Source organism: Petromyzon marinus, chromosome 27 (assembly GCF_048934315.1).
Source record: "Petromyzon marinus isolate PM22_M1 ecotype Great Lakes invasive population chromosome 27, UKy_Petmar_22M1.pri1.0, whole genome shotgun sequence".
Lineage (NCBI taxonomy): Eukaryota > Metazoa > Chordata > Hyperoartia > Petromyzontiformes > Petromyzontidae > Petromyzon > Petromyzon marinus.
Window position 1 is genome coordinate 7,488,205 of NC_133693.1, and position 13,151 is coordinate 7,501,355.

The 13,151-nt window shown below is 52.4% G+C and overlaps 2 protein-coding genes across 5 annotated transcripts in view; one reads left to right on the plus strand and one right to left on the minus strand.

The window, feature by feature from the left end:
- EFR3B (EFR3 homolog B) overlaps window positions 1-3,914 on the plus strand; it is a 31,980-nt gene extending 28,066 nt beyond the window's left edge. For all 4 annotated transcript variants that reach the window (XM_076070085.1, XM_076070084.1, XM_076070086.1 and 1 more), the window contains one exon: window positions 204-3,914. In XM_076070085.1, the coding sequence (XP_075926200.1) occupies window positions 204-312 (109 nt within the window). In that variant the 3' untranslated portion in view covers window positions 313-3,914. The remainder of the gene's footprint in view (window positions 1-203) is intronic.
- A 973-nt stretch (window positions 3,915-4,887) lies between these two features.
- LOC116946579 (uncharacterized) lies at window positions 4,888-12,359 on the minus strand. The gene is made up of 6 exons (XM_032961630.2): window positions 11,586-12,359; window positions 9,922-10,112; window positions 8,483-8,649; window positions 8,004-8,139; window positions 7,526-7,696; window positions 4,888-5,910 (listed from the first exon to the last, which is right to left on the minus strand). Exons 1-6 carry the CDS (start codon window positions 11,791-11,793, stop codon window positions 5,443-5,445), a joined length of 1,341 nt encoding a protein of 446 aa, XP_032817521.1. The 5' UTR covers window positions 11,794-12,359; the 3' UTR covers window positions 4,888-5,442.
- Between the last annotated feature and the right edge of the window lie 792 nt (window positions 12,360-13,151).

Below are 13,151 nucleotides of genomic sequence, written 5' to 3' on the forward strand. Positions count from 1 at the left end.
CATCAGCACTGGGGAGACAAAGGCAGCCAGGCATGGTGTTGGCCGGGGGTGGTACTGGCCACCCACCCTTTCATGTGTGCCGTGTCGCCTTTAATAGGTGCTCACAAACGGCACTTGCTCAAACAGTCTATTAAATGCTATGTGAGGGAATCTTCGTTTGTGAGTGTGTCTGTTTATGTGCGTGCATGCGTGTGTGTGTGCAGGCCTCCCCCCAGCCCTTCCGGCTCGGTTGGTGTGGGTGCCCACGGCCCCGCGTCCCGCCGCTCCGTGCCCGTCTATGAGATGTCGCTGCCCGACCTCTGCGTCTACTGAAGCCGGGGGTTCTTATCCCCCTTGATGCCCGCGGTCCACCTCGGTACAGTGTTGTTAATGTGAAGTCGCCAACGCTGAAACGTCTCGACGGTGACCTCAGTTGAGCCGTCATTCCGTCTCGCAGTCGCGATTCAATCCCGTTTAGGGATTGAGCTGGACCATCCTCATGATCCTCATCATCATCATTAAACCGTCATAGTCGTTAACACGAGTAGTACCATTTCGTAAGAAGTCAACAGTTGCCATCCTATGTTTATACCGGCCCCTGCCATAGGAAGGCGGAATTCCCATTGATGGCTCGGGACCACCAGTGGATATGAGCATCGCCCAACTTTTGCTTGAGCAGCGAGACGCTGACGTAACCAAGAGTGAAAAGTGCTTCCTATGCCTCTGTGCCCAGGCGTCCTCCCACAGCTGCTGTTGTTACCGAATCTGCTACTGACAGCTTCAACTGTTGACTTCCTGGATTTGTCAATTTTCGTGGCCGTTCGGGCTTACTCTAAGATTCGTCGGTAGTTGCTGCTCTTCGCAATGGGTTCAAACGAAATGCTTTATCTACATTTAATTCTATTAGACTTTCATTCGGCGTTTGCGTGCGTGTCCTTTCTTTGCAGTATTAGTACGTAAACTACTCTCGCTTTAAAATATCCACGTTCTCTTAGTGAATATATTTTTTTAACTCTTGCTTGCGTCGATCCATGGCCACAACATTTTGAAGACGGCCGCACCCTCAGCATCTTAGCCTGCGGTGGCTGTGACGAGGCTACTGCACGTTCTTCCTGCGTCACTCGTTGGCAACCCCTCCGTCCGTCTTCACGGCGGCATTATTATTTGCCCCCAACGCACCTGGCCTTGCCGAGTGCAGAGACAAACATCTTTCTTCGCAGGCACATGGAGTGGGATCTCTGGGCACCTGTGGCCCGCATCCTGTGCACTCTAAATATTCGTCATCTTCGCGGAGTGTGTTGTCTGATATATTCTTACACTAAAGTAACATATCACTCCTCATGCATCGTCATCATCAACGTCCTGATCATCGGTGGCAGGTTGAATTAGGATGTGTTCTCCCCAGAGGTTGTGCACAACTTTTTACCGACGTATTTGTGAGACGTTTGGTGATATTCTTGAACTATTTATTTTTACCATGTCTAAACTTCAATGTAGTTTATATTTTAAAAAGTGTATACATTTTTATGAAATTGGTCATACTGAAGAACCACTTTTGCTCCACATGGGCCTATCTTTCCATGTTTACCATTATTCTTTGCATCACACAACTGGTGCACTCATAAAGACCTCAGAAGATGAGAAAGCATACATATTCATATCAAGCACAATTTTAGCTAATGTACTTAATGTAACATGCGCCTTCATGGTGGATTCTCGGTAATAGATTAATAAATTAACAAAACAGGCTGTATCGCCAAGCACAACTTTAAAACGACATTTAGGTCCATCACCCAAATGTCGTTCTTGACCGATGTTCCTGATGTGGGACGGCAGGAGTCACCACAAGCACAGTTAAGCCTGACGGTGGGTGGCCATGACGTGACTGCCTGTAACCCAGCACTGTGGAGGCAGCAGGGGTTGGTGGATCACACACAGATGTTGTGAAACTCCCCGTTGGCATCGAGGAGGTGCCGTACCCTGGCTCGCCGGGAGAATGCAGTCCGACAAAAATGTGGACTCAACCTGTTCCGTCTGCGTGGGATAGAGTGTTGCTCCCTCGCACGCCTGGGTTTTTTTCCGGGTGTTCTGGTTTCCACATCTAAACACTTGTTAATTGGCTAATAACGCCTTAATATATAGAGGACTGTAGAGCTTGTGGTGAGGGGGTGGGGAATTTGGCTCCAGCTTTCCTTGTCTGTGGCTCCCCCTCGCTACTCCGAGTTGTCCTCTCTCTTCGGGAGTCAGCGGATACTGTGCGGAATGTTACAAATTGACGTAATTATTGTTATAAAGCGGCTTATAACTAGAGCTGGGAAAATTTACTCGGGGTGATTAATAGAATAAAGAATGTAATCATCTACTTTTTTGTGGCCGATTACTCTGGGAACCTCGAAAGAAACGTGGCTGCCCCCCCCCCCCCCTACATCCTGCTCCCAAAATTAGGAAAACTCCCCCTACAATCCGCACCTGGCATGATACGGCCGATGACTCCGATGACGTCGCCAAGCCACGCCCATCACCTCTTGTCCAGTGACACACGTGGGAACAGAGGTGAGACTTTTTCACCCAAAATATTTTCCTGTTCGATTGGGTAATTAATCCAATTGTCGTTATATGAATTACTTAACTACCAGATAGCCCAGCTCTAGTTATATTATCAGGCAACCCAGGAGCATTTGTTTCTCTGGCCACCCTCTGCTGATGAGACTCATCGCAAGTAAGTGGATCGATTGGCGGTGACCCGGGTCGCCATCGTGACCTGGGGTTGCCAAAACCTCCATAACTTTGAAACCAGAAGGCCTATGAAGACGGGAGATGTCACTGAGCCCGATACGCACTCCAAATATGGAAATAAAAAACACGCAAAACACCCATAAATCAAGGGGGGCTGATGGGGATTTGTGCATTTCAACGGCTGTTTATTGCTTGTTTTGAAAGTACATCGGGATGCTGGTCTGGTCATTCTCCAGCACGTTCTGCTTATTACGGGAGCGGCCACTCCACTTGTCTGTGGGAGCGAGACCACTTGGAGGCAATGGCACACCGGGCGCTCTCTTGGTACGGCCGGCGGTCACGGTCGTGCTGGCGGGATCGACATCGTCGTCCTCATCATCGCTCCCAGCGTCGCCCTCCGGCAGGACAGGGTGGTAGTACCAGCGATGCTTCCAGAAAAAAAGCCTTAAACTATGCCCGGCCCACCAATATTTTGCAGTGACCCGGGCTACCGCCAGTCGATTCAAGTGACAAACGGTTCAGAGTTTGGCTGCTTTAACAAGTGCTTGTGGAAACCATTGGTGAAGAAGGGTGATTGGTCAACTTATTTTATTCTGCATGCTGATATAGACTCTGGTACGTTCATGTTATTTTATTGCTATTTTGACATTTTGTGTAATCGTTAGCATCTGGGCTGACACCGTCCGTGCGAGAATCCGGCTGCGTTGGTACACGAACCCCTGACCTCGGAAGGTCTGGCGCAGTGCTCCAAAGCAGGCGTCCTCCATCGTTTGACCGATTGGTAAATGTGGAACGGCGGCTTGTAGGGGTCCCCATAATCCCATTGCTGGATCCCCCTCCTCCTTCCCTGTCATATATGTCCATGTCATGTAGGTACATACATTGCATACCAGCATATTGTGTCTCAATCTAGAGTCGTTATTGACGATTAATCGTTTGTCATCCGTGTTTGAAAAGACATTCGCTCCAGTGTTTATGGCTGAAGTATTTTGTGAAGTGAATGCCCCGTGTTGCCGTTTAACCTGCTTGTGTGTGCGTGTGTATGTGAAGGTTTAAACTCGGTTAGTGGACGCGTAGGCTTGGGCACGTCTGTTGTTGATGCCCGTGTTCATGTGGTACGTGTGCGTGCGTATGCGTGTGGGCGCGCGCGAGAGTTTTTCTTGTGCAATAAACCGAGACGATACTAATGCTCCCCGTTACCGCTTGTGTCACGCACTGCTAAATACGTTATTGTTTGGCGACACCACACATCCTCGTCGCTTTCTCTCCGTCCGCGAGCTCCAGCAGCAGCTGGTTGCAAGGTTTGACACGCAACCACCAAGCGTTGTTGCTCTTTAGCCGAACACTCCGTCGTTATTCAGCGTGGTTATTTCAGGTCTAGGTTTATTTTATATTTTATTTTATATACACATTGTATTACTGCGAAGATCAAGAGTTAAAATTAACTATTTAAATGTTGGCACGTAACTGGGAATAATACACTTGGTGATGCTATGGCTTTAATTACCACGTTACCTATTGAGTTGTTATAGTTTGCGTTGGAACCATTAGAACAGCACTGGGGCTCTTTTCGTTTTGGAGGCCTGCTCTTTGTATTTTCAATCCTGAGCCTTCACTGATTTATCACAAACAATGCCCAATGCCAAGCACTCCATTGCTATTCCCCTTGGTCGTTTAAAATCTAGGTTTTATTTTTCATGTGATATACGAATTGTAAAGCCAACCCAAAGTAAAAAATTAACAAAAGTATTTTAATTTGACATAACTGGCAGTAATACACCCAGTGATATGCCTTTATCAAATTACCTATAGCATTTATCAGTGCTACAGTATTGAATTTCAACCATCATAAAGCTATACATCATAAAGCTGTCTATATATTTGGGAGGGCCCTCAAGGTCCAGGGTCCCTGTCCCTGGGCACACGGGGAGGTGGTGCGGTCAGGACCAAGCCTGACCGTGTTCAAGCTCCGTGGTTCACGCACCTGCGCTACAAGTCGTCCGCGTGGGTTCGATTCCCGGCCATGACCAAATGGATGCCAAGTAATGCCCCAGTTCTTGTTGGGGCCTCGTCTTGGTCAACTTAGCCCTGACTGCATACCCGGCGAAGTGCGCTCACACCGGTGATGTGGAGATGCGCGCTCGCGCAATGAGTAGACCCCGGCATCTTCCCTTTCAGAAATAAAGCCTTTTGTCTTTATTGGGGAATTCCAAGCACGGTACAAAGTCACAAACTCACAACAGAGTGGCTCCGTAAAGCCTTGGCTGCGGTGGTTCAGGGATGCGAATTTGCTTCCACGATACCTTTTTACATGTGTACGCATGTAATCATGGAAGTGTACTATAGATGCGTGTATGAATACATAAAGACAAAGATCCCCCATATATCCTTAACAGTGTCGGGGGAAGCGCTGTTAGCGAGCACCTATGATGGCCGGCATGGCACACAAGGGGGTGGGTGGCCAGCACCACTCCCGACCGCCTTTGTTTCCCCAATGCTGACATTTACACAACGCACCAGGTACTCGACTAAGGCCGAGTCGACGTCGGGGAGGCCCATGATCGGTTCAAGCATTCATCGCTGGTGTTGGTCCACGATGGAAATTCAAGTTCAATTCCCGCTCACGAACATTTCCCAGGACATCTCCCCTCCCCCCGCACCCCGCCCCAGACAGTGGACGTTCTGGGGAAAAACCGAGGACGAAGCGGTGACCCCTAGCGGCCACCCCTACAGCTCGTCGTGGTCCAGGTGGTGCCCTGCAGCCGCGTCGTGCCCCAAATCCGCCGACAACGCTCTCAGCCGCCCGACGCTCAAGGCCTCCACATCGGAGCGGCTCAGATGCCCGTCCCCGACGCCGGCGCCACCCAGGAGCCGTACGAACGCCTCGCCGGGCTCCCGCGGGGCCTCCGGCAGCGCCGCGGCGCGGAAGAAGCGGGCAAACGTGGTGCTGTCCAGCGCCGCCTCGGCGCGCATCGCGGCCAGCAGGTCACGCCGCAGCCCAGCGGGGTCGAGGCCGTGGTCGCGCAGCGGCCGCCGGAGGCCGCCCCGGGCCAGCGTCCACGTCGGCGCCGTCATCTCGGACAGCGACGGGAGGCCCCGGCCGGGCACGCGGTGCTCGCAGTCGGAGACGCCCGACGGCGACGGCACGGGCGCCATCAGGAAGGTGATGGTGAGGGCGCGGCCGTAGGAGGTCACCTGCGGGGTTGAGGGATGGAGGAGGCGAGGGACAGATGGAGAGACGTCGGGAGATGGGGTGAGGGGAGAGACGAGAGGAGATGAAGTGAGGGGAGAGACGGAGATGAAGTGGGGGAGAGGAAGGGACGAGGGGAGATGAGAGGAGTGACATTGGGAGATGAGATGGGAGAGGTAGAGATGGAGAAAGGAGGAGATGGGGCTTTGGAAACATGAGACGGGGACAGGGAGATTGGAGAATCGAAGAGGCTAAGATGTGATTTTGATTGAAGACAGTCAGTGTTGGGGTTACGGTTGCTATAGATACAGTGACGTGTGGACATGCCCATATAGGGTCTGGACACATGCCCATTTAGGGTCTGAACACATGTCCACATAGGGCCTGGCTGTTGTTGTCTAGAGATCAGGTAAAACGCGGGGGAGAAATTAATTCCAATTGAACTGTGAAGAGAGATTGATGATTGTGTGCAGGCTGCCCTATATGATGTAATTACAATTGGAGCAATGCACTGGTGGTCTCCATCTACAAGAATGGGCACCACCAATTGTACAACCATCAGGGCATCTTTCTCCTCGATCCGAGATAAGGATTATTCAACATCGCCTTGCCAGGCATGGTGAGGAAAGACTTGCAGGACCTCAGGGACGCTTCTGAAGATGCAGAGGTGGGGCTTTATCCTTCAGTTCCACTAAAACAAAGCACCTGCCTGGGTATTTTATGTCATCAAACAATCCAACCCCTCAAGTCTCCATGAGCAATAGAACAGTTATGGAGAGCATGGAGGAGTTCGAATTTCCTGGGTCATGTGATCACGACCAGCTCCGGTTTGTCAGCGGAGGTCTCACGTTGAATCAGTCGAGCTGCATTATCTTTTCATCGGCTGTGTAATTTTGTGGCAGTTGTCTGGCCAGTTATTTCACATGAAGCCCTGGGCCTTCTCAGCCGCATGCCTGCCCTCTTTTATCGACGCTTGCAATACGTGGATATAGGAACACCAGCCGCTGGCTTGAAACATTCAGGTTGGCCTGCCAAGGATCCATTCTGGATTTTACCAGTCGACATTGTCTGAGGATCTTATGGATCCTTGAAAATAATGGACACGGTCCCATCACTGGGCTCCTCCAGGGAGGCTAGGGTGCGTTTGCCGGGTCATGAAGCTCGCATACCCAGCTCCCGCATGCCGGTGGCGAGATGCTGCTATCTCCCTCGCCTGGTACGCAGGAGGTTGTGGGTTCAATCCTGACCCTGACGATACCTGTTCTATATTTAGAGTCCACGTGTTCTCTCTCTCCCCTTGGTGGTCAAGTGGATTTTTCTCCAGATCCCCCGGTTTTTCCCTCCGCAGTCAGAATCAACACGCGGTCAGATTAATTGGCTACTACGATAAATTCCCACGTGTGGTGAAGATATAAACCATTGTTGATGAGCTATCATGTGTGGCTAGGTCGCCTCTGAAAAAGAACGAACAGCTCAGTTGGACTTTACCTGGTGAAATAAAAGTTTATTTTAGTTTCAATTTACACCAAAGCAGCTCGTTTGGCTGGGCTAATCGGGCGCGGCACAGACTTGAGAAGAGACGCCCGGTTGCCTCGCGACCCAATCCGGCGCTGGTCTCACCTGGAACAGGTGGCCTGCAGGCACGAAGATGCAGCTGCCGGAGCGCAGCGTGGCCCAGCGCCAGGAGGCGCGCGCCGCCTCCTGGTGCGCGAACACGTTCACCATCTCGACGTCGAGCGGGGACGTCGCTCCCTCCAGCTCCAGCTGCGACCATTCCAGGTCGAACGCACCCTGGGCCACCACGCCGCCGTCACCACCATCATCGTCATTATCCGCTGGCAACAGCTGTCGACGTTAGCAACGGTCCTGTGTGGCGGGTACAACTCCCTCACCCACCCCTTAGGTACGGTCTCGTCGCGCCGAATTTTTACTTTCACGGAGTTTCTGTTTCCCTCCCCGCAACCCAACGTCGACCAGGCTTGCGTGTTATAACAATAGAAAAAAAACAACGGTCCCTGTCGTGTCCACACGCACGGCACGCTGCGCTCCGCCGTGCTGCAAGAGCCGGCCACGATGTGCCGGGCGGAGGAGCGCGCACCTGGAAGCGCGGGGGGATGACGATGTAGTCCATGCGCCCGTCCATGGCGCACGTGAGCTGGTGGTCGTGCAGAGCACGCACGGGCTGGTTCATCCTCCCAGAGCTCAGGGTCAGCACGGCGCCCTGCATCCACTGCCTGTGGTCAACACAGCGGGGCAGAGTAGGGGTTGGGGGGGGGGGTTGCTCAGAGACACACACGAATACCTCTACAACCTGGCTTACCTGGCTTACCTGTATAATCTGTATAGCCTGTCTCACCCGTATCGCCTGGCTCACCTAATTAGCATTGTCTTGCGAGTCTCAGTGTTTGTCCCGATGTCTCCCAGCCCCAGTATCGTCCGAGCGATCTCGCCAATGCCCACCCCGCCGCAACCCTTCCTCTCGCCTCGCCCGCTTCAAAAGCGTCGCCCGGCGCTTCTCGGTCAACCTCGCGCGTCACGGTTCCGCCCCTCGGCGGGGGCTCCCCTCGGCGAGCGCACCTGAGCGGGCCACAGTGGAGGCCGCTGGGCACGCGCACGTGACGGCGCATCTCGTCGGGCAGCAGCGAGCGCAGCTGCCACTCCTCGGCGTGGAACGCGGACAGGAAGCGGCGCAGCGGCAGCACGTGCTGCGCCACGCGGCGCGATCGCCGCTTGTCCACCTCCACCTATGACGACACCGCCGACGACGATCAGAGCCTTCGTTTAGACTGCGGGAGGAATCCGGTGAGCTGTGAAGCTCTTTTTCACAGATGTCCAGTTGGGGGCGGGTCACCAAGTTACAACAACAAACACAACAGCAAAAACAAGATCGGCGTTTCGGGGCAATAGGTGGTTTTAATTGGATGCGTGAGCGGGTGGATGAGTGACTGGGTGAGTGGACGAGTGAGCAGATAGATGAGTGGACAAGTGAATGGGTGAGTGGACGAGTGAACGGGTGAGTGGACGAGTGAGCAGATAGATGAATGGACGAGTGAATGGGTGAGTGGACGAGTGAACGGATGAGTGGACGAGTGAGCAGATAGATGAGTGGACGAGTGAATGGGTGAGTGGACGAGTGAACGGGTGAGTGGACGAGTGAGCAGATAGATGAGTGGACGAGTGAATGGGTGAGTGGACGAGTGAACGGGTGAGTGGACGAGTGAGCAGATAGATGAGTGGACGAGTGAATGGGTGAGTGGACGAGTGAGCAGATAGATAAGTGGACGAGTGAACGGGTGAGTGGACGAGTGAGCAGATAGATGAGTGGACAAGTGAACGGCTGAGTGGACGAGTGAACAGGTGAGTGGACGAGTGAGCAGATAGATGAGTGGACGAGTGAATGGGTGAGTGGACGAGTGAACGGGTGAGTGGATGAGTGAACGGGTGAGTGGACGAGTGAACGGGTGAGTGGACGAGTGAACGGGTGAGTGGATGAGTGAACGGGTGAGTGGACGAGTGAGTGGACGAGTGAACGGGTGAGTGGACGAGTGAGCAGATAGATGAGTGGACGAGTGAATGGGTGAGTGGACGAATGGACGGGTGAGTGGACGAGTGAGCAGATAGATGAGTGGACAAGTGAATGGGTGAGTGGATGAGTGAACGGGTGAGTGGACGAGTGAGCAGATAGATGAGTGGACGAGTGAATGGGTGAGTGGACGAGTGAGCAGATAGATGAGTGGACGAGTGAACGGGTGAGTGGACGAGTGAGCAGATATATGAGTGGACAAGTGAACGGCTGAGTGGACGAGTGAACAGGTGAGTGGACTAGTGAGCAGATAGATGAGTGGACGAGTGAATGGGTGAGTGGACGAGTGAACGGGTGAGTGGATGAGTGAACGGGTGAGTGGACGAGTGAACGGGTGAGTGGACGAGTGAACGGGTGAGTGGATGAGTGAACGGGTGAGTGGACGAGTGAGTAGACGAGTGAACGGGTGAGTGGACGAGTGAGCAGGTGAAACCTGTAGGTCTCCAAACGCCTCGCGGAGCTCCTTGTCTCGGCTCCAGGCCACGCACTCTGGACACGACTCTGGGGGGAGCCCCCCAGGCATGAAGCACGGCTCCCCGGGCTCAGCGCAGCGCGCCCACACCTCCTGGGGGCTCGGCTCCCCCTCCACCTCGAGCACGCGGCCGTCGGATTTGCGCTGGTAGCCTGGGGGGGGGTGCACGGAGGGCGTGAGAGCCACGTGGCAGCAGCGGGGATGAGAACACAGAGAGACGCGATAAGACCACGTGTTCTATTATTGTTGTTATTAAGTACACGTCCGTACATAATTTAGCTGGGATGATTCCCCCCCCCTCCCCCCAATTACTGTCAATCCCAACTGATGATGTAGTGATATTGCGTTTGCAGTGGGGCACAAGTACATACAACAACAAAATTCAACTCATTCATCAACAATGCGACCTTAAAAGAAACACCTATACAACAAGAGGAGACGTTTGGAGTAAAAATGCCCTTCTCAGCACACACGTGGTGAGCGATCGACGTGCTATGAATTAGGGCCCTTGTCCGAAACGTCGCCGATTACATATTCCAAACTGTGCCAGTCCGAGTCACGAGAGACGGGGCCACATTTCGGAAGCTCTCACAGCGAGCAGCGCACCACCTTGCGTCGGAGAGTGCCCCCCACCCAAGCCCATAGAGGCGATCGCCGCACTTCTCACGCGGCTCGCGGTCGCCTTATTGCAAGTCCCTTCGGGGGCGCGCTGCACAATTCTCAATCACGGCCTTGCGCGTTTGTGAGCCACATTGGGAAGTTAATTTGATTACTAAACGGATGTTTTAGTCCAGTCATTGGCAGGGCTGTCCCATTGGGGTGCGGAGGACCCGCGGAAATCACACTGTGTGGACAACCTCCCCCCCCCCGACTCCCTCAAACTAAACACGAAGTGTTACATCTGTGACGCCGTCACGGGCCCCTCAAAGCGCGGGGCCCGAGGCGGTCGCCCCCAGGCATGGCTACGGGCCGAGACCCGAGTCCTCCCGACGATTGGAGACGTCAAAGTCGCGATCGCGAACACGAGGCGAATGCCACTTCAAGTACGGTAATTGATGGGATCCGGGGAATCACGATTTAAATTTTGGGAATCGCTCACCAGGACGGTATATTTTATAACGTGGTGGTGGTGGTGAACGTAGCGGCCTCTATCGACTGCAGAGGGCCAGCCGCGTGAATGCGTTGCAACGTGAATCGACAAACGTCGGTTCTGTCGTCGGTTATAATAATAGATTATAAATACTCAAGAAGCCATTCGATCGCCTTTCGTCCCAACTCCTTCTAACCTTGTTCAAGTCAAGAACAGGGTTATGCATTTTTCTTTGGTTCTTTCGGTAAAGACACGTTGATTAAAAAAATAAAGTAAATAAAAATAATAATTAAAAATAAAGTAAATAATAATAACCACGACGTTTCGATCGCAACACAAGCGGTCGTCATCAGGAAAAGGGGGGTTATGCATTCTAATGTATGCCAACTTTAATAGTGCTGTTGCTGGCATATTTGTGTCGTCCCCCCTCACCCTCCGATTATCACGGTTGCCCTACGTACGGTGCGAAAGAAGTCCAACATAACAGGACATAAAACTAAAAGTCAACACGTGCAGGAATTTTCGCCGCACTCACCCAGGGGTCTCAGATGTCCGTCCGGGAGTCCAGAATCCGACCTCCGTCCACGAGGAGGGAACTCCACGTCCATGTTCTGGTCTTTGGGGAACGGGATGTCAGCCTGGGTACCACACAGCCCGGACAGCAGCAGCCAGAGCAGCAGTGGAGAGAAGCGGGAACTCAAGGTCCAGGCGCGAACCGGGACGGAGCCAGCCGCAGAGGTCATTGTGGGATAATTGTTGTTTTAAAAAATATTTTAAACGCCAATTTCTTGATGAACGGGAACCGCGTGTTGTGAAGGGCAGGGGACGCACAGATGCGTTTTGAGACACGGGGAGGGAGAGAGATATCCAGAGGGACAAAGATATTGAGACGCAGAGACACACAAATACACAGCTCCACAGACAGGTAGGGATATAAATACGAATATACAGAGACGCAGAGACACACGGGCGCACAGCAACAGAGAGACAGGCACGCTGAGAAAAAAACACTGTTGTAACTTTACACCCACAAGACAATCGAGACACTAAACAGTCCGACTACACAACTAACACAAACCGCTTTGAAATATAACCAAAACCAGACGAAACTATAATTACAGAGCTACAACTAAAACAGTAAAGCGGAGAGAGAGGAGACAGAAAGAGAATATAAATAGGGCGAGACGGACTTAACTAAAAGACGTGGGCAAAAGGAACATCAAATAAAGAGGCTGGGGTGTGTGTGTGTGTGTCTGTGTCGTGGATTTTTGTGGCCAAGCCAATAAGGATTGTCCGCGTGTCAATGGGGGGATCAACGAGGGGGGGCAGGGGTGGGGATCAATGAGCGAGATCCGGGTCCGTTCTCTCTGTACAAAATCCGGATTCTTTTGTTTAAAAACCGTGGGGGGCTTTGACTGAGGCTCTATTCAGAGTCTGTGTCACTACCGCCACTATATATTTTTTTCTTTTAGCAGGTAACGGCCCACCGAGCCTGCTAGAGCTGTTTTCCAGAAGCCACCTGGCCACAAGTGATGAGAGCTCAACAAAGTTGGCTTATCATTATGTGGGAATGTGTAGCAGACAAGTACTTGAATCTAAATGTGGAGGTAAAAACCGTGTCTGTGGGTGGGGGCTCCCCTAGGTCAACTCGGCCAGAATGAATATTTGCGGTGTGTGGATATGAGCACTAAGGAGTGAAATGTGGAGCTGGCCACGGCAAGTGATACTATGGCGATGGCATTAATAGGTGCTCGCAGTGACAGCACTGGTGTTCCATAAGCATTTGAGACAGCAACATCATACTCTCACACGGATACAATATCCTCACCAGATTCAACCAATATACTAAGATACCATCACATCTTAACCACACCACATACTATCACAACACACCACACACTGCACCACAACACACCACACACTCCACCACAACACACCACACACTCCACCACAACACACCACACACTCCACCACAACACACCATGCACTCCACCACAACACACCACGCACTCCACCACAACACACCACGCACCCCACCACAACAATCCACCACAACACACCACACACTCCACCACAACACTCCAACACAACACACTACACA

Coding starts and splice junctions, on each gene's coding strand:
- LOC116946579 (XM_032961630.2), bottom strand. CDS start 11,793: ATGACCTCTGCGGCTGGCTCCGTCCCGGTTCGCGCCTGGACCTTGAGT. Junction 8,650..9,921: donor AGGCGTTTGGAGACCTACAG/GTTTCACCTGCT, acceptor GTGTCGTCATAG/GTGGAGGTGGACAAGCGGCG. Junction 8,140..8,482: donor CTCCACTGTGGCCCGCTCAG/GTGCGCTCGCCG, acceptor TGTTGACCACAG/GCAGTGGATGCAGGGCGCCG.